Raw genomic sequence first — 18,905 nt, 5'->3', positions numbered from 1 at the left:
AATCTCAACCAAAAAATAACTTCACTGAAACATGTAGAATAATGTTAGACGAATTTATTCACTTGTGGGGCTTCTCTGATGACTCATGGTGAAGAATCTACCTGCCCATGCAGGAAACACGGGTTTGATTCCTGATCTGGGAAGACCCCATATGCTGTGGAGCAACTAAGCCCATGCACCACAACTTTTGAGCCTGGTCTCTAGAACCACAGCTACTGAGCCCACGTGTCACAACTACTGAACGCTGTGAGCCCTAGAGTCCATGTTTGGCAACAAGAGAAGCCACTGCAATGAGAGGCCCGCACACTGCAACTAGAGAGCAGCCCCTGCTAACAGCAACTACAGAAAAGCTTGGGCAGCAAAGACCCAGTACAGCCCCCCCCCCAAAAAAAAAAAAAAAATCTCTTCACTTGCTAAGCCTCTTGGTTACTGATTAAAGCACTAGATAGTTGGTGCACCCGTTGTGAGGAATTCAGATTTGTATTATAGTAACTTGAAATCCTAAACTATGTTGTGTAAAAGATTCTATCCCATACCACTGAAAATTATGGTCAACGTTTATATTAAAAGCTTAAGATCTGCAATATATAGAAGGGTATTTCATGAAGAAGGTGAATATAAGGGAAAGACAGGGAAAAAATTATGAGAGAGGGAGATTTTATCAATTAGTATCTGCTACCTGCCTTAGGGGAGACAGAAAAGCAAAAATACAGCTCCTTGAGAGAATTCCTTGACTTCACAGCTTGTTAGAAAGCACCACGCACAACACACCTGGAGAAGCACAGTACGTTCTAAGCACTATAGTTATGCTCAGAGTGCAATTTGGGTTGGAATACTCTAGGAAGGCTCCGGAAGGAGGTGAGACTTAAACTAAGATTTAAAATGGGCTAGGGGAAAAGGGACAGCCTTCCACAAAAGGAAAACAGCTGGGGGCAAAATTCTGAGGCTTGAGAGAAAGCATCCTTGCTTGGAGGGTGCCTGTGGCCCAGGTCGGAAGAAAGGGCTTACTATCACCGGGGTGGGGGATGGGGGTGAGAAGGTGGGGAGGGAATAAAGGCCTTCAGGTCCCCTCCAGGAACAGAGGGAGAAGGCTAGAGTGAGGAAGGCCTTGTGGGAGCTTGCCACAGGACAAATACCTGACAAGGGCCTTTCTTGAGTATTTCTCACTTAGAAAGATATGGAGCAGGTTACTGAAATCCTTGTTTCAAAGCAGAGTTTATGTTGAGACTTTTGATATGTTAAACTGATCAGAATGGACTAGATTGTAAGGATACAGACACAGTTTCAGCTGTACTTCCTGAAATAGCCTCATATTTTATCTAGAGCTTCCCTCTGATTGGGAGGGAATTGTTACAGCACCTTACAAAGGACTAGCAAATGTAAATTTTCCGTATCAAAGAAGGGAGAGACTGGGGTTGGAGGTTATAGGGTCTTTCAAACCTCACAACTGATGTCTGTTAAGACTATAGCATGCTTCCTACTTTTTTCTTTGGGATCCAGCTTTCTTACCTGAACTATAGAGAAGAGTTAGGTGTTACACTGAAGAGTTAGCAGTTACACTGCTTTCCTCAACAGCCTAAAAAACTTTCTTGCTCTTTGCAAGATTTTTTAATTGGGGTGGCAGAAAGACCACCTGGGCATTTGTGTCTACAGCAATGATGTTCTCACTTACTAGTTTTGTGCCCTGGGAAAACTTCAGTTTTTGTGCCTTTGTTTTTCCAAGGGCAAAACGGGTAATTGTGAAAAAGAGGTTCTCCGTTTGTTGTGCAGCACCTCCTACTATCATCACCTCTTGTGGGCCTTTGAAATCGTGTGTGTGTGTGTGTGTGTGTGTGTGTGTGTGTGTGTGTGTGTGTGTGTGTTGGGGAGATGCATTTTGTACTGTTACAAGGACTCAGGAGTGTGTGTGTTGGGGCGGCGGGGGGCGGGGGTGCGTTTTGTATTTTTAGGAGGATTCAGGAATGCCAAACCAACTAGAGAGCAGAAACGCAGACATCAAATAGACACCAAATATCTTGCAATACCTGAGGCAGTCCTGAAAACGAGGAAAAGTCTTGCTTCAAATGCCACAAAGCCGCCTTAAGAAACGCTGATGGTTCTGAATGATCCTCCAACATTAATGTTTGAGGTCTTCACTAAACCCAGAACTAGTAAGGCCACGCCATAGGCCAGGGCTTCACGTGCCCGGTACATACTCCAGCTTCACTAATGGTTAACCAATTCATCACTCCTGTTTCCACGTGTCTTTCACTTCTTCGTTATTCCTTCCTTGGTGCCCATAGCCGTCTTACAATTCTTCCATTTGTTAATTGATTAATGTCTGCTCTCCTCCCGCACTCAGCAGACTCCTTCAGGACAGGGCCCCAGGAACTCACTTTTTCTGAATACTCAAGACGAGACCCAAGGCACAGGTGAAGAATAAGCAACTAGAAAGCGCGCCCCGCCGGCGCGTGACGTCACCCCGCGATTCCCGCCCCGGCCGCCACTCCCTCAACTCTGTCCGTGTTTGTTTCCGGCGTTTCAATAAAGCTCGATTCGGCTAGAAGAAGACTTGTTCTTCCGGGAAAATGGCGACTCCCGCTCGTTCGCCGGAGTCCCCGCCGGCCGCGGATCTGGCGCCAGCCACGGGGGCTGCCGAGGACGCCGAGTGCCCACCGCCTCGCCAGCCTCAGCCCCCGCAGAATGTCCTCGCTTCCCCGCGGCTTCGAGCCCCAAACTCCCGAGGACTTGGGGCAGCGGAGTTTGGCGGAGCTACGGGAAATGTTGAAGCGCCAGGAGAGACTTTTGCGCAACGTGTAAGCTTGGGTCCCGCGAAGTCACCGCAGGGTTCCTCGCGTTCGGCACCCTGGGACGCGCCCCTCCCCGCCCCCATCCCGATCTCTTTCCTGGAAGGTCACCTTGTCTTAGGTCCGTTCCAGGCCCACGGGCTAGTGGCCGGCCTACAGTCACAGAGCTACGGCGTACAGCCCGGGCGCCGGGCGCCCGTGTTTCTGGCTCTCCAGCGTTTCAGCTCCTCGTTGATTTTATTTACTCAGTGCCTGTGTCGGCCCTCCAAGGGGAGGGTCTGTATCCCCAATCCTTTCGCTCCCTTTCCCCCAAATAGTGCCCCAAACACCTAGTAAGTTTCATCTCTAGATCCCATTTTTTTACAGGAACTGTAGGAAGTGGGAAGAGTAGGGTAAAAGAGTGGCTTCTTAGGCAAAGTAAGTTTGGTTCACACTTAGCTGTTAGACTTAATGGATTTTAGCAGAGAATAGTTTAAAAATAATTATTTTTTTAGGAAGCTTATTTTAGCAGTTTGGTGCAGGAAAATTTGAAGGAATAAGAGGCAGAAGAGACTAGGAGGTATTTTCAGAGAAGTTCTCCAATAAGGGGATTCTAAAAAAGTGAACTAGAAGGGTAGCTGTGGGATTGGGGAGACTAGATCAGGCTTAGGATCATTTGAGTATATGGTTGACAGAGATGGCTGAAGTTTCCAACCTGTATGGAGCACCATTAATAAAAGTAGGAAAACTGGAGGAGGGTAATAGTCTGACACTGATTTTACTTACTGGAGCTTAGTTAATGGAAAAGTTAATTACATTTGATTGAAAGCTGGAGAAGTGGTCATGAGGCTGGAGAGAGAAGAGAACGTTGGGAAAATACAGACCTCTCAACTGGGAGGAATGTTAATAGAATTAGGAGAATGAATGTAGTGTCATAAAGAATAGAGGGTGTGAGCTGTAACCTTCCCTCCACATTTATTGTATGGCTAAAGAAAAGGAAATCAGAAAAAGAACTTTTGCCACTTAGCCAAAGTGGCAAATGATCACTTGGGGATTTCCTGGTAGAGACAACTATTTTGACTGTGAGAATGAGTGAGTTAACTTTTTAGCCTCAGGACCGCTTTAACTCTGAAGACTTACTGAACATTTTGAAGAGCTCTGGCTGTATGTGTGTTATATCGACTGATAGTTATCATTGTCTTAGGAGTTACAAGTGAGAATCTTTAAAACACAAGAATACAAAAACGCATTCTATTAGCCATCAGAACAATGCTATCATCCATATCATGTGGCCTCTGGAAAACTCCCCTGTACTCATGGTAAGAAAAGAGAGTGAAAATGACAAATAGTACCTTAGTTATTATAAATAGTTCTGACCTTGCAGATCCATCCACCTCCCCTCACCAGGAAGGTCTTGGAAATCACACTTTTAAAAACTGATTTGGGGCATGTCTTATATTAATATCATGCTTAAAATACTTCTGCAGAAATTCTAATTGTTAATAGATGAGACAAACAAGACATAGTCCCTAATCATCCTGTAGTCCCTTGTTTTGAGGGGTATTTGGGTAATGATTCTCTTATTTCTGGGGCAGCTGGAAATCAGTTTTTTGACTTAACGGTCGATTTTTCTCCCTTTGAGAATACTACTTTGTATATCTCAAGTTTAAAAACATGGCTCTATGTAACGTATACCTATTCTTTTCCTTTTGTAGAAAATTCATTTGCAAATTGCCCGACAAAGGTAAAAAGATCTCAGACGCTGTCACCAAACTGAAAGCTGCCATTGCAGAACGTGAAGAAGTTAGAGGAAGAAGTGAACTCTTTTATCCTGTTAGCTTAGACTGTAAGGAGAGGCAAAAAGCGATTGCAGTTGTTGATGGGGGCAGAGATAAGGCCCAGAATTCTGACCAGATACTTGATACTTCATCACCTGTTCCTGGCTGTTCCTCTGTAGCTAACATCACATCATCTCAGACAACCTCACGACAACAGGGACTGGCACATCCGACTCGCGGAGGTGATGCTGAGGCAACTGAGGCTGAACACACAGTGAGCAAGCACCCACCTTCTAGCAGCAGAGCCCCAGCGCCTTCCTTATCTGAAGCTAGTGAGGGTCTCCGTCAGCATTGTGCCTTAGGTCAAGTGGAGGATCATCCTGGCAGCTCAGACAACCTGTTCATTGATAGATTGCAAAGGATCACAATTGCGGATCCCACTGAACACCACTCAGAAGGAAACCAGAGTCCTGAGAACTTGGCCGGCCTCTGGAGTAGGCCCCAGAAGAAGCCTCATTACATGGAAGTGCTGGAAACGCGAGCCAAAAATCCCATGCCCCTGCCACATAAATTTAAAACCAATGTGTAAGTACCATCAGAAACAGGCTTGTTACAGGAGCATGATATTTGTTAAACTCCCAAAACTGGGAGACTGCATTAAGTTCAGTGGACTTGGTATGAGAACTGCTTGTACTTGGGAATGAGCGTATTGTAGAAGCAGTAAAACGAACATGGCTGGAGTGGAGGATTCTGGCTGGAAAATGCTTTCTTTTTTTAGCCAGGTAATTGAAAAGGTTTTCAGTAGCAGATGGGACATTAAACTTCAGGATACTTAGGCAAAATTTTATATAAAACATAGAATTAGAGAATTTATTATAATTGTTTCCAGAACCATATTCTTGTACATAGCTCCTCCTCTAACTAGACTATAAGCTAAGAGGAAAACAATTGTAGGAACCAACGGCCTTTCTCAGTAAAAAATATTTGTGTGCTCACTGTATGTAAGCAGTAGGTGCTGTGACAACACACGAGTAAAGATTCTGTTCCTCATAGAGTTTAGGGTCTAGATAAGGACTCGAGGCTTACACACTTGGAAGAACATTAAAGTATATAATCATTTCAGGAGGAAGGGAGCTGAGAAAGGGTTAAAAAAGCAAAACAAGTTTGGGCAGGAGGGGCAAGTGAACTGTACTTCTAAGTTCCTTGTCATAGTTTTATTTCTGAGATCTTCAGAAAAAAATCTCTTCAAAAAGAGTATTATTTATTTATGTGCAGTTATAACACTCTTATCAGGGAGTAGTTTTATAAGACATTAATATCAGATACAGGAAGCTTCCTTGGTGACTTAGTGGTAAAGAATCCACCTGCCAATGCAGGAGACGCAGGTTCGGTCCCTGGGTCAGGAAGATCCCCTAAGAAGGAAATGGCAACCCATTCCAGTATTCTTGCCTGGGAAATCTCATGAACAGAGGAGCCCGGCAGGCTGCGGTCCATGTGGTGCAAAGCATCTGACACAACCTAGCAGCTAAACAACGACAGATACAAAGTTTAACCGCTACTGCTTTTCTTTGAAAAACTGAAAGCTTGTAGTTGCAAGTACCTAAACCAATTTTTTTATTATTATAGAAACTTTAAAGTTCAATTGTATCTTACTATTCATTTTTTTAAACCTCAAAACTATTTGTTCTGCATAGAAAACCAGAACAAATAGTTTTGAGTAGAAAACCAGTGGAGAAGGCAATGGCACCCCACTCCAGTACTCTTGCCTGGAAAATCCCATGGATGGAGGAGCCTGGAAGGCTGCAGTTAATGGGGTCGCTGAGGGTCGGAAACAACTGAGCTACTTTCACTTTCATGCATTGGAGAAGGAAATGGCAACCCACTCCAGTGTTCTTGCCTGGAGAATCCCAGGGACAGGGGAGCCTGGTGGGCTGCCGTCTATGGGGTCGCACAGAGTTGGACACGACTGAAGTGACTTAGCAGCAGAAAACCAGAATTAATTTTTAGTTGGGAATAAAAAGTAATCTTTGATTAAGTAATTACTCATCTTGTGTGTGGTGAGGTATCTTTCCTCACTTTGAAGGAGGCAGAAAACCAGAAGCATCATCTAGTCAATACATACAACAGAGAGTACACTGACCCTGATTCTGTATTGTGGTCCTTTAGCTGGAAGTGGGAGGAGAGGAAGGGAGTATCCGTGAAGGTTCCCAGGGGAAGTTTGTGAGCCATAGAGACAGGTGCACTCATCAGAAGAGGATGGGCTTTGGGGAGCCAGGTGGTAGACAGTTGGAAGTAGCGGGGGACGCAGGTGTCCCTTGGCTGCCTCTTGCATGCTCTTCCGGCTCTTCTGATGCGGGGGGCTGCCTCGTCTCTTCTAGCCCTAGTCTACCCAGAACTTCAGATTTGCAGAGTCAGTTACCTATGAAACCTGGCCACATGGGGGTGATCTGTGCACCTAAGATTTGTCCTGTACAAAGTAGAACTCACTTCTTCCCAGACTACTTTGTCCCATATTCCCTAAGCCAGTAGTGCCAGCACCTTCTTTCTTCCCCTCCTTTCCATCTCTGCCAGCCATGGGGCCTCACAGTGTATTTCCTGGACCTTCGTCTAATCATCCTTATGTTCATCGTTTCTCCTGTCAAAGTGAAGATGCTCATCACTGTCCTGGCCCATAGTTGTTTTCCGTCCTGGCCTAGTCTTAATTCTACCAGTCCCTCCTGTCCACTGCTGCCAGAGTGCAATTTGTAGAGTACAAACCTGAACCTGTTGTGCAGACTAGAAGTCTTCCATGTGCCCTGCACCCAGCCTGCTGCCCCAGCCTTTTCTGTACTCTCCAGCTCCCATGCTTCCTGTGAGCTGCAGCCCTATCAGTCCTTACTCTGGTGAAATGCCATCAGAGATCCTATCATTTACATGTTGAATCCTTATTATTCCAAGACTCCTCAGATTGCACTCTTTTTGAAGTGTTTCTGCCAGCCATCCTGTCTCCCATTACAACAGGCCATTCCCTTGTCTGTGTTCCAGTGGGCCTGTGCCATAGTACCCGTGATACTACATTACACTGAAACTGTTCACAAATTTAATTCCCTCTGCTAGATAGTAAGCCCCTTTGCAGGCGTTTTTGAATGAGAATAGGCTTCAGCTCGAGTATAAGCTTTTGGGGGGGCTTCCCAGGTGGCTCAGTAGTAAAGAATCTGTCTGCCAATGCGGGAGACGTGGGAGATGAGGGTTCGATCCCTGGGTGGGGAAGAGCCCCCTGGGAGGAAATGACAACCCACTCTACTATTTGGAGAGAGGGGAGAGGCAATGAGTGTAGCTATCTGTTAGAGGAATGCATTGTCAAATTACCAAAAAAGGTGCCAATTTAAATATTTGTTTTTGAGGTAAATATATTTAAAAGGAACGTTTTATCTATGCATGTAAATAGTGGTAAAGGCCTTACTATTACCTTTATAGAACAGTTAGCTGCCAAGGTTGAAGACCACTTTCGTTGAATGCTACAAATGTGTGTCTGTGAAAAGGTGGTGTAACATAAGGGTTGCTTCCTGCAGATTACCTTCACAGCCGCGTGATTCTTCGAGTGCTTGTCAGAGGAGAGGGTCTCCCGTCTCCTCAGAGGAGAGGCGGCGCAGGGACAGGAAGCATCTTGATGACATCACAGCGGCCCGGCTTCTGCCGCTGCACCACCTGCCGACACAGCTGCTCTCCATAGAGGAGTCGCTGGCACTTCAGAGACAGCAGAAGCAGAGTTACGAGGTATTTAGAGCATGGCTTGTTCCTGTCTGCATGTTGGACGCTGCTTACATGAGTCAGAATTTACTCTAGGCCTTTGGTTTTCACAAAAGCTAGGTTCGCATGGATTTTCAAGACACTCGTTTTTAAAAGCTAGTTTTCATCCTCTCAGTTCATTCAAGTTATTGCCTAGTTGTAACGAAGGGTTGAGGAATTGCTTCTTACCTTGTTTGACCCTAAATGCCTGTGTGAAGTTATTTTTAGGTTGAGTTAAACCGTTCAGTTTGGAGTTGGTTTCCTTGGCAGAGCAGTAATAATTCCACTTCAGTCCCACCTACCTGTACTACCCGTGGCCTGAAGGAGGGACATAGATGAGTTCGAGTAGGTTGGGGGCAGCCTGAGAAAAGTGAGCCAGATGAGGAATGAGCATGCGGTGCCAGTCAGTCAGTGACACCGTCACTGGGCGTCTGCAAGCACATTGCTGCTGTTTAAGATTTACTTAGGCTTTTTATTGCATAGTAATTTTCATGGGAGTTAATTTGGTGAGGGATAATCAGTTTTTAGTATTCTTTGATTTTTCACTGTGGCACTGAAATGTCACTCTCGAGCCTAGAAGCCATAATCTAATCCAGGAAAGAAGACTCTTCCAGTTGGAGGGTCAGTACAGCACTGGTGGTTTTTGACGTTGATGGCTCAGATTGCTCTTCAGGGTTGTCTATGCACGTGCGCCTGCCCACATGCTAGAAAGTAGGTTCCTGTGTATAACTGTCGCAGTGCCAAACTGATTGCTCAGTTTCTCGCATAGAAGTCGGATATCTCAGTGCACACTGTTTATCAGTGGAAGTCTGTCATCACCGCTGTAGCAGGCTGGTAGCTCTCTCCAGCCCTGCCCTGTGATGACTGTGTCTCATTCCCTCAGAGGGCGGTAGAGAGCCCAGAAATAAAGGGGCATGCCCTTCCAGTGAAACTGGTTCTATTCCAGTGACTTCCCCTTGAAAAATTGTAGGGAAAAGGTATGAGTATCTAACTTTTTGCTTTTTTGTCTTAAAGGAGATACAAGCCAAGCTCGCAGCACAGAAGCTAGCTGAAAGACTAAATATTAAAATGCAGAGCTATAATCCAGAAGGGGAGTCTTCAAGGAAATACCGAGAAGTAAGGGACGAAGATGATGATCAGTCCTCCGAGGATGAACTCTGAAGATGGACGTTCAGATCATCTCCCAAATCTCTGCCTGTTGAGATCTCATTATCTTACATCAGACTGCCTAACAAGTATCAAGATCAGTGTCAGACATTGTTGAGAGAAAGAATTTTGTAAAGTTATGCTAAGGAAACTATAAAACGAGCCCACTTTCAGATGATAATTTTCATGTCCTTGAAAAGTTGAATATTTGAATATTGTGTTTAATGACACTATATTAAATTTTGGCAGTATGTCCTGTGTTGGTCTGATATTTTAGTATATAGTAAGCACATTTTTTTCTCTAAGCCAAATGAAAGCAGGTGATTAAACTGCTTTTTTCTTTATACTTACCTCTACCAAATAATGTTTATTACATGTCTTAGTGAATTATTTAGTTGTCCCAGGCATCACCTAAAATGAATTATGAAGATATAATTCCCTCTTTTTTTGAATAATGAAGAAGCCTAGATAATTTTGTGCATGTTTTCATGGGGGCTATTACAGTACTGGACATTAAATACCAAGGAAGACACTCAAAGAAAATGCTTAAATATTTGTTTCTTTCTGTCTTCCCTTAGGAAATATGTTTTCTTTCTTCTGATAAGGAATATGCGGTACTTTTAGTTAATTCTAGAGGGTGGGTGGTCTCTCTAGATGACCAGATTTGCCTGGTCATGGAGTAACATGAGGAACAGGAAAAGCCTTAAGGTGACTGATGTTTGTGAAGGGAATAGCTGTTGGTGGTTTAGTCGCTCAGTTGTGTCCAGCTTTTTGCGACCCCATGGACTGTAGCCTGCCAGGGTCTTCTGCCTATGGGATTTTCCAGGCAAGATTACTGGTGTGGGTTGCCATTTCCTTCTCTAGGGGATCCTTTTGACCCAGGGACTGAACCTGTGGCTCCTACATCTCCTCCATTGCAAGCAGATTCTTGACTGCTGAGCTACTGGAGAAGCCCTATCTGTTGTTAGGCTTGACCTGACTTGACTTCATTGTTCTAGCAGATGATAGGTTCAATTTGATAAGACAACCAAAAAAATTTCCAAAGCCACAATTGGTTTGTTATCAAAATATATTGCTTCCCCGCCCCCACCCCAAAAGAGACTTATGTAGGCTGCAGAAATCTCAATTTCATGTATAATTTCAAAGGATTATATGGTTGTCTCCAGAGAAATTAACAAATATGTTGTCAGAGTTTTGTCTAACATGTTGGTGCCTTTAAGCAGTGTTGAAAGAATAAAATATTAATTAGAGCAACCTGAAAATGCTAATGGTGATGTTTTACTGCTGCTTAATTCAATGTAACTTAGCTTTGAAGGAGGCTTTTCATATATGAAATTTGAATTAGAGTGCATTTAGGGAGATGTAGGTGTCGTAGGGAACGCTCAGTTCTGTGTCCTGTACTTTTGGGAGTAACTTTATCGCCCTTTTGCTTTCCTTCCCTCAAAAAGCAAATGTAGGACTATCCTGCACAGTTTCGTTATTTTTAGTTTTTAAAACTAATTATAAATGATTTCACATCCTAAAGTTATCTGATGCTCCTTCTTTATTAAAATAGTCATTCAGTTATGTCCGACTCTTTGTGACCTCGAGGACTGTAGCCCACCAGACTCCTCTGACCATGAAATTCTCCAGGCAAGAATACTGGCAAGGGTTGCCATTTCCTTCTCCAGGGGATATTTCCAACCCAGGGATCGAACCTGGGTCTCCTGCATTGCAGGCAGATTCTTTACCGTCTGAGTCACCAAAATAAATAAACGTTATTCCTGGAAAACTGATCATGTGAGGGCTCCCATGCACATACATGTAGTCCCCTGTAATCCTACCACCCAGAGAAGGCCTCTGTTAATATTTGGGTACAAGGACATATGCATACTTTTCTATGCATAGCTATACATTTATATTTTCAATAATGTAGTCATACACTGGTTAATATTCTGCTCTATATACCATAAACATTTCCACATGCTAAATATTTCACATTTTAGATAGCTGCAGAATATTCCATTTTATGGGTGTGCCGTAACTTAACATCAATTTGTTTCACGATGTGTTCATTATAATGCAAACTGGAATGATAAAATCAACATGTCACATCTGTAAAAAAAGTGACTTATTTCCAAATGGTACCTTTCTAGAAGGAATTGCTAGGTGAAAGTAAATTTTTGAGACTTGATACTCATCACTCCCCACAAAGGCTGTCTTCCTTAACGTTCCCACTAGCAATATAAAACTATCAGAATTGCAAGTTGCTATTCAAAATATTTGCCAATAATTCCAGAAAAGGGCTTCCTTTAAAATGTGTTTATTTGATTATAAGTGAAGATTTGAGAGTCTTGTCATGTTTATTGACCATTTTCATTCATTGTTTTGAGCATTGCTTCTTCATATCTTTCCTATATTCCCTTGGCGAGTTTGCCAATTTTACTGTTTTATAAGTTACTTTATGAATTAAGATGTCCATTTTGCCATGTGTTATTACTGTTTTCAACACGTGACTTGCCTTCTAATATAGTTGGTGGTGTTTCTGTGTAGAAGTTCTTTTCTTAGGGTCTGCCTTTGCAGGTGTGTTGTGTGTATGTGTGTGTGCTCAGCTGTGTCCAGCTCTTTGTGACTCCATGAACGGCAGCCCGCCAGGCTGCTCCACCCCTGGATTTCCCAGGCAGGAATACTGGGGTGGGTTGCCATTTCCTACTCCAGGGGATTTTCCTGACCCAGGGACTGGACCTGAGTCTCATGTCTCTTGTGTTGGTGGGTGGATTCTTTACCGCTAGTGCCACCTGGGAAGCCTGTGCAGGTGTGCTAGGGCCTGCTTTCCCTACCCCAAGGATGGGTACAGATTGATCCTTATTTTCTTTTAGTACCTTAAAAATTTTCCCTTTTATACTTACCTTTAATTCAGAAGGAAATTTTTAATCCATCTCAAACTTGGGAATATTATATGAGATGAGATTTAGTTTTTAAAAAAATCTGCATTGTACTGGTATAGAATATTAAATTCCTGTGTGTGTCTTGGACCTAGGCCTTCTAGTTTTTCCACACTATTTAAATAAGTATGATTCTAGTCAGTGGTATGTTTGGTAGTATGAGTTCTTCCTCATTCTTTTAAATCTTGTGAAATGTATAAGAAGTATATAAAACAGGTGTGCAGTTTAATAGATGAAGCAAACAGCTATGTAATCACAAACCAGAGGCTCAAAAGCCACTGCCAGCACTCCAAAATCTCCCTGTGTGTTCCTTCCAGCCTCCCCTTTGTCCCCCAGAGGAAACTACTAGCCTCACTTTATGGCAATACTTCTTCTCTTTTAAAAAATGGTTTTACTTGTTATGTGTACAACAATATTGTTTGTTTTTCCTACTTTCGACTTAAAACCCTGGAATCACACTGTATGTTGTTTCTAGTGCCTTTCACTAAACACTTACACAATGCACGCTGTGTGTCAGTGTGATTTACTCATTTTCATTACTGCGTGATACGCCATTTCATTAGTACCACTTTATTTTACTGAGATGGGCACCTCTATGATGTTTTCCATTCAGGGCTATTACAAGCAATGCTGCAATGAACATGTTTTGCACATAAACATTTCTGTAGGGTATTTACCTAGGAGTTGAACTGCTGGATTATGAGACAGGTATATCTTTAACATTTATTATCCTTCCCCTCATCCCTCACTGTGTATGAGAGTTCCAGTTCAACACTTGATGTTGCCAGACTTTAATTTTAGTGTGTGATGTTTTTATAGAGACATTCACTGTGCTTTTATTTTGCATTTCTCTAATTAGAAACAGCCTTTGAGCATCTTCCACACGTTTACTGGTCACTGGGCTTCTTCTTTTGAAAAGTGCCCATTCAAAACCTGTCTCTGTTGTGTGTGTGTCGGCCATCTTACTCATTGATTTGTATACATTCTTCGTACTAATGGTTATTGAGTTTGTTGTAAATATCCTCTCCTCTGGTTACTTTCCATTGTCTTCATGGTTTTTTGATGAATAAAAATTCATTTTAATGACAAATATATTCATCTTTTATGTCTAGTGTCCTTTGTAGCTTTTCTTAAGGAATGTTTTCCTACCCTGAATTCATGAAAATACTGTCTTTAAAAATCTTTTCATTTAAATAATGCTTTTTAATTTTGCCTTTCTTACTGTGTTATGCTTGACTTCCTGTGGGAGGTACCTGTGACTGTGTGAGGAAGGGTCCTTCTGTGTAGCCACTGATCTGGCACTGTGCAGTGCCCTCCTGCCATGCGGTAAGCACCAGTCTGTGCCATGCACAGAGTATATTTCTGTGATCCTCTCTGGGTCCTCTCCATTTCTCCAGCCCATTAATGTGTTTGTGCTAATATTATGCCACTTCATCTGTGATAGCTTTATGATAAGTCTGGTGTAGAGCCTATCATCAGGTTCGGGAGAGGCTTGGCTGTTTTTGGGCCTTTGCATTTTAAATTTTATTTATTTGGAAAGAGAAACAAAGCAACTTATTTCCTTGTTTCTTTTTGCTTTTTGTAATTATTACCAAAAGATAATTTACAATTAGATCATTTTTATATTTAAATTTTAGAATCAGCTTGCCATGTTACATAAAAGGAAGCAACATAGTGCAAATCTCGCTGGTAGTGCAAATCTCCATTCGTTTTTGAAAAATGCTTGATATTCTGATATTTTTATTTCTGTATTTTGAGACTCAGGAGATCTGAACCTTTGCCATTCATAAACTAAATCACTCTTTCAACTAGGTCATTACTTTTAGTCTATACAAGTTAAATAGAAAATTCACAAGATTTTTTTATAGTGTGAATACCTAAAGTATTGTGTAGTTTTGCAAGAAAGAATTTTTTAAAAAGATATCAAAGTTTGGTTTAAACCAGGAAAAATTAAGTGAGTCTGTTGTCATGAACTCTTACCTTCGATTTTCAAGGGATTATGTTAAGAGAAGAAAGTTAAGTGCTAAAGTTTGGGGCTTTACTTACTCTGGGGAAGAGGTTAGGAGGATTAATCACATTATATAATAGTCATCTATAGGGTAATTTTCATTTTCATAGGACCTGGCTCTGATCCATATCACATTCTCTGGGGAGCCAGGAGCTGTTGAGTCAAGGGGGGAGGTAGATAGCTTGTGGGATTATCTCTGTTTCCTGTAACAGGGATGTTGAAGTCATTTTCTCAAGGGCACTCAGAGGCAGCCAAGAAAAGAACCCGGTGCTCAAAATTTCTGGGCGCTGGAGCACATGGCCTTGCACATGAATACCACAAATCAAGGTTATGTATGGGCTTTAAAAAGTGCTAATGCTAAGCAAGAGCTTAGGTTACTCTAGGGGTATTTGTCCTGTCTCTATAACTTAAACTACAAAAGAGATTTTTTCCTTCTGATAATTTTTGCATTTGGAATGTGTTATGTTTAAGCATCTTATCACTGTGTGACCATTTTGGCCACTGATGGTATCTTGATCCTTTCCTCCTCATTGGTAGTTGGTTCATAAACCTTTATCAAAGAAAAGATGTAAGAGAAAATGACATCAGATATCATGGGCTTTATTTAGAGGACCAGGTAAACCTGGCAGGTGACCCTTTGCAGGCTTCGTGACAATTTATAACACTAAAAGGAAGTAAAGTTGTTTAAAAAGAAAAGATTATGTCTTTGTGTAGGAGAAGTTGAGCGTGCCTATGCTAAATAAATGAGAGTTCCATATCCCGCTTTTATGAGGAGCCTATAGAGTCATCTACAAAATACGGCAAATAGCATTATTGACTAGCTGTATGACAGGGAGGGGAAACTCACAGCTATTATTTTAATTTCTGGCTAAAGTGAGGAAGCTTTGATACAGGGCTGATGAAATCAACCTCATGTTGGATAATACTGAACTAGAGCCAGACCACAAATCAGAAGCGATTCTGAAAGCACAGCATAAAAGCCTGAACAATTAAATATGATCTATTACTTCCCAGATGATTTTAGAAAACTTGGAATTAAAAAAAGGCCAGAAAGAGGCTAAGCCACTGGAATAGCATTAGATTATTAGATTTAGGATTTAAATGCCACTATTTCCTTTGAATCCAGTGGGAAGTTCTGTCCTCTTCTGACTATTTAGTCTGTAAGATGAGGTCAGTGACCCCTTATCTAATGTATGGGGTATGTTTTGAGAGAACAAAATTTCAAAGTGTGGTCTTTATAGAACACTTTGAGGTCTAAAAGGGAGTCTATATGAAAACCTTATTGTAACGATGGTAACAATTATGACTGAAGTAGTTTAGGAGGTTCCTTTTGGCATCTGAAACAAAATGTTTTAAAATCACCACCATATGAAGCTTTTAATTTAGTGTTAAAATTAACTGAAAACAATAGAGACTCCCTAAAAAGCTATTTTGACAAGGGGAAATTAGGACATTGAGCTAAGGAGAGACCCAGTTTCGTATGGAAAAACTTCACATTATTAAAGCAAAAGAATGAGAGTTGTAAATCAGGTCCTTGGAGTATACAAAAAAGCTCTTTGAAAGATGGAGACTCAGCTTGGTGCTTATAAACTCTGTCTGAAAATATTGCTAGTAAATACAGCAATTCTCTCAATCAGTACCACATATATTTGTATGGAGTTAAATAGCCCTTCCAGTGCTTGTGTTGTAAAAATGAAAGTATATCTTCTATTGATTACTTAGATTTTTAAATAAAGATTTCTCCCCTTCAATGTGTGTGCTTAGTCACTCAGTCATGTCTACTTCTTTGTGATACAATGGGCTGTAACCCCCCAGGCTACTTTGTCCTTGGGGACGGACTCTCTAGGCAAGAACACTGCAGTGGGATGCCATGCCCTCCTCCAGGGGATCTTCCGGACCCACGGATCTAACCCAGGTCTCCTGCATTGCAGGCGGATTCTTTAACATCTGAACCATCTCAGCTATACTTAGCAGGGTTAAAATGAAGCACATTAGCAAACTGTGACTGGCAATAGAAGGCAAATCTTATCACAAATTAACATCTTTAGTTTCTTAAGGAAGGAAGGAACAAAAATTAGGCATTATTTTTCCACATCTCATAACTGGGGAAATCGAGGCACAGAGAAGCGTGGAGAGTTGCCTATGGTTGTGCAGGTGCTTTTGACAGAACTAATCCTTTCTGCACTACCCATGCTGTCTGCTTAATGTGGAGTCCGTGCCTTGCATGCTAAGTTGCTTCAATCGTGTCCGACTCTTTGCAAGCCTATAGACTGTAGCCCACCGGACTCCTCTGTCCATGGGATTTTCCAGGTAAGAATACTGGAGTTGGTTACCATTTCTTACTATAGGGGATCTTCCTGACCCAGGGATTGAACCCATGTCTCTTGTGTCTCCTGCATTGGCAGGCAGGTTCTTTTCCACCAGTACCACCTGGGAAACCCAGTGTGGAGTCTGCTTATAGTTAATTTCTTAGCACATTTGTGTAAAATTATAGAAAAAGCACAATGCCAGAAATGTATTTTCTAAAATTGTAGGCATCTTTAATTTCTTTACTGTAGTCTTAACTATGGCAACTATTCTCAATGACAATAATTTTCTTGAAATAAAATGGATAATATATAAAAATAAACTAAAAATAGATAATTTACTTAACATTATTTATAAGGGTTATCCTATTTTCCCTTTTCCCTGTGTAATTTGGTCTGTTCTGAATGTCTCCACTCTCACACTCTTCTTCTTTTAGTCATCAGAAGGTTGACTTCCACTGGCTCATCAAACCTCTCACTAGTCCCTCTGTGAAATCTCAGCTTGGGGTTTGACTGTCATTGCCGGTTAATCAACAACATTAATAAAAATGCTAGGAAGTCAAATGGCTTCTATGAAGCAGATGAACCTTCTTTGAGAATTCTTCTTTTTTAAAAATTGAGGTATAATTAACATAACATGAAATTAGTTTCAGGCATATAACAATGTCCAAAGTCCCTTGGACAGCAAGAAGATCAAACCAGTCAATCCTAAAGGAAATCAACCCTGAATATTCACTAGGACTGATGCTGAAACTCTAATACTTTGGTCACCTGATGTGAAGAGCCAACTCATTGGAAAAGACCCTGATGCTGGGAAGGATTGAGAGCAGAAGGAGAAGGGAGAAACAGAGGATGAGATGGTTGGATATCATTGACTCAATGCTCATGATGAGCAGACTCCGGGAGATAGTGAAGGACGGGGAAACCTGGAATGCTGCAGTCCATGGGGTTGCAAAGAGTTGGACATGACTTAACAAATGAACAATGACTCAATATTTGTATACATGGTCAAAGGATTACCACATTAAGTCTAATTAACATCCATCTCAGGCTTCCCCAGTGGCTCAGCTGATTAAGAATCCACCTGCCAATGCAGGAGATGCAGGTTTGATCCCTGTGTAAGGAAGATCCCCCAGAGAAGGAAATGGCAACCCCTTCAGTATTCTTGCCTGGAAAATTCCATGGACAGAGGAGCCTGGTGGGCTATAGTCCATGGGGTCGCAAAGAGTTAGACATGACAGCACACACGTGCACACACATACAACACTGATTTCTGTAAACGACTGCAAAAAGTTTTTTGTGTACAATGAGAATTTTGAGGATTAACTTTTTAAGGACCTTTCAAATATGCAATACAGTATTATTAACTATAGTCACCATGCTGTGTATTACATTCCTATGATTTATTTATAAGTTTAAGTTTGTAACTTTGATTCCATTAACCCATTTAATCTCCTTCTCCCTTAAATTCTATTTGAATTAAGATATTAATAAAGTGTGACTACAGCAAGGAGTCAGCTAAATTTTGCACTTCTTGATTCTCTCTGACTCTCTGGGGACAAGGAGGAATTCTCAGAGCTTCCTAAATCGTCGGGCCCTTCAGTCCTTTGGTAGGCAGGCTGTCTGTACTTCCCTTATGTGCTGCCGAGCCATCTCTGTGACCAATACCTTCAACGAAGTGGTCAGATATGGAATAGAGGAGAGAGTCCTCCTTGCCTGATTGGTAAAATCTCTGGTTTTGTTAGTCTTGTTGCTAATCATCATTTCTCAGATGGCCTCTTGCACCTGGCTTTTTAATCATACAAAATAATGGTTTAGTTTGCTGTCCAGGGGTGTGGTTGGCCTTGCTCTTCATAGTACCCACTGCTTGGTCTTATCCAGAGAGGAAGTCTAGATGGCTGTGGGTTATGTGCCGGTCTCAGTGTTCAAGAAGTAACTCCACTTGGTCTTTATCCTCTCTGAAGACAACACACTGAGATCCTCATTAGTACGGGGGTTCCTCAGATAATTTATGAACTAAAGGAAACCATTTTGACTTTGGAACTTTGTTACAGTAACATAGTACCTAGCATACTTCACAACTGGTGGAGACTCATGGTAGGTCTTGATATGTCTCTGGACTAGCAATGCTCTCGACAATGACCTTAATGTTCTGTGCCATTTTCTCAATATGAAAGTTTATTTCAAAATGGAAAATTTCAGATCCGCAA

The 18,905-nt window shown here is 41.9% G+C and overlaps 1 protein-coding gene across 1 annotated transcript; it reads left to right on the top strand.

The window, feature by feature from the left end:
* Positions 1-2,523: 2,523 nt before the first annotated feature.
* Positions 2,524-10,981, top strand: POLR2M (RNA polymerase II subunit M). The gene is made up of 4 exons (XM_069596396.1): positions 2,524-2,795; positions 4,481-5,128; positions 8,095-8,299; positions 9,326-10,981. Exons 1-4 carry the CDS (start codon positions 2,683-2,685, stop codon positions 9,470-9,472), a joined length of 1,113 nt encoding a protein of 370 aa, XP_069452497.1. The 5' UTR covers positions 2,524-2,682; the 3' UTR covers positions 9,473-10,981.
* Positions 10,982-18,905: the final 7,924 nt, after the last annotated feature.

The sequence above is a fragment of the Ovis canadensis genome, chromosome 7, assembly GCF_042477335.2.
Source record: "Ovis canadensis isolate MfBH-ARS-UI-01 breed Bighorn chromosome 7, ARS-UI_OviCan_v2, whole genome shotgun sequence".
In the NCBI taxonomy this organism is placed as follows: Eukaryota; Metazoa; Chordata; class Mammalia; order Artiodactyla; family Bovidae; genus Ovis; species Ovis canadensis.
Note: the sequence above shows the minus strand (reverse complement) of the source record. Positions and strands in the feature narration are given on the sequence as shown.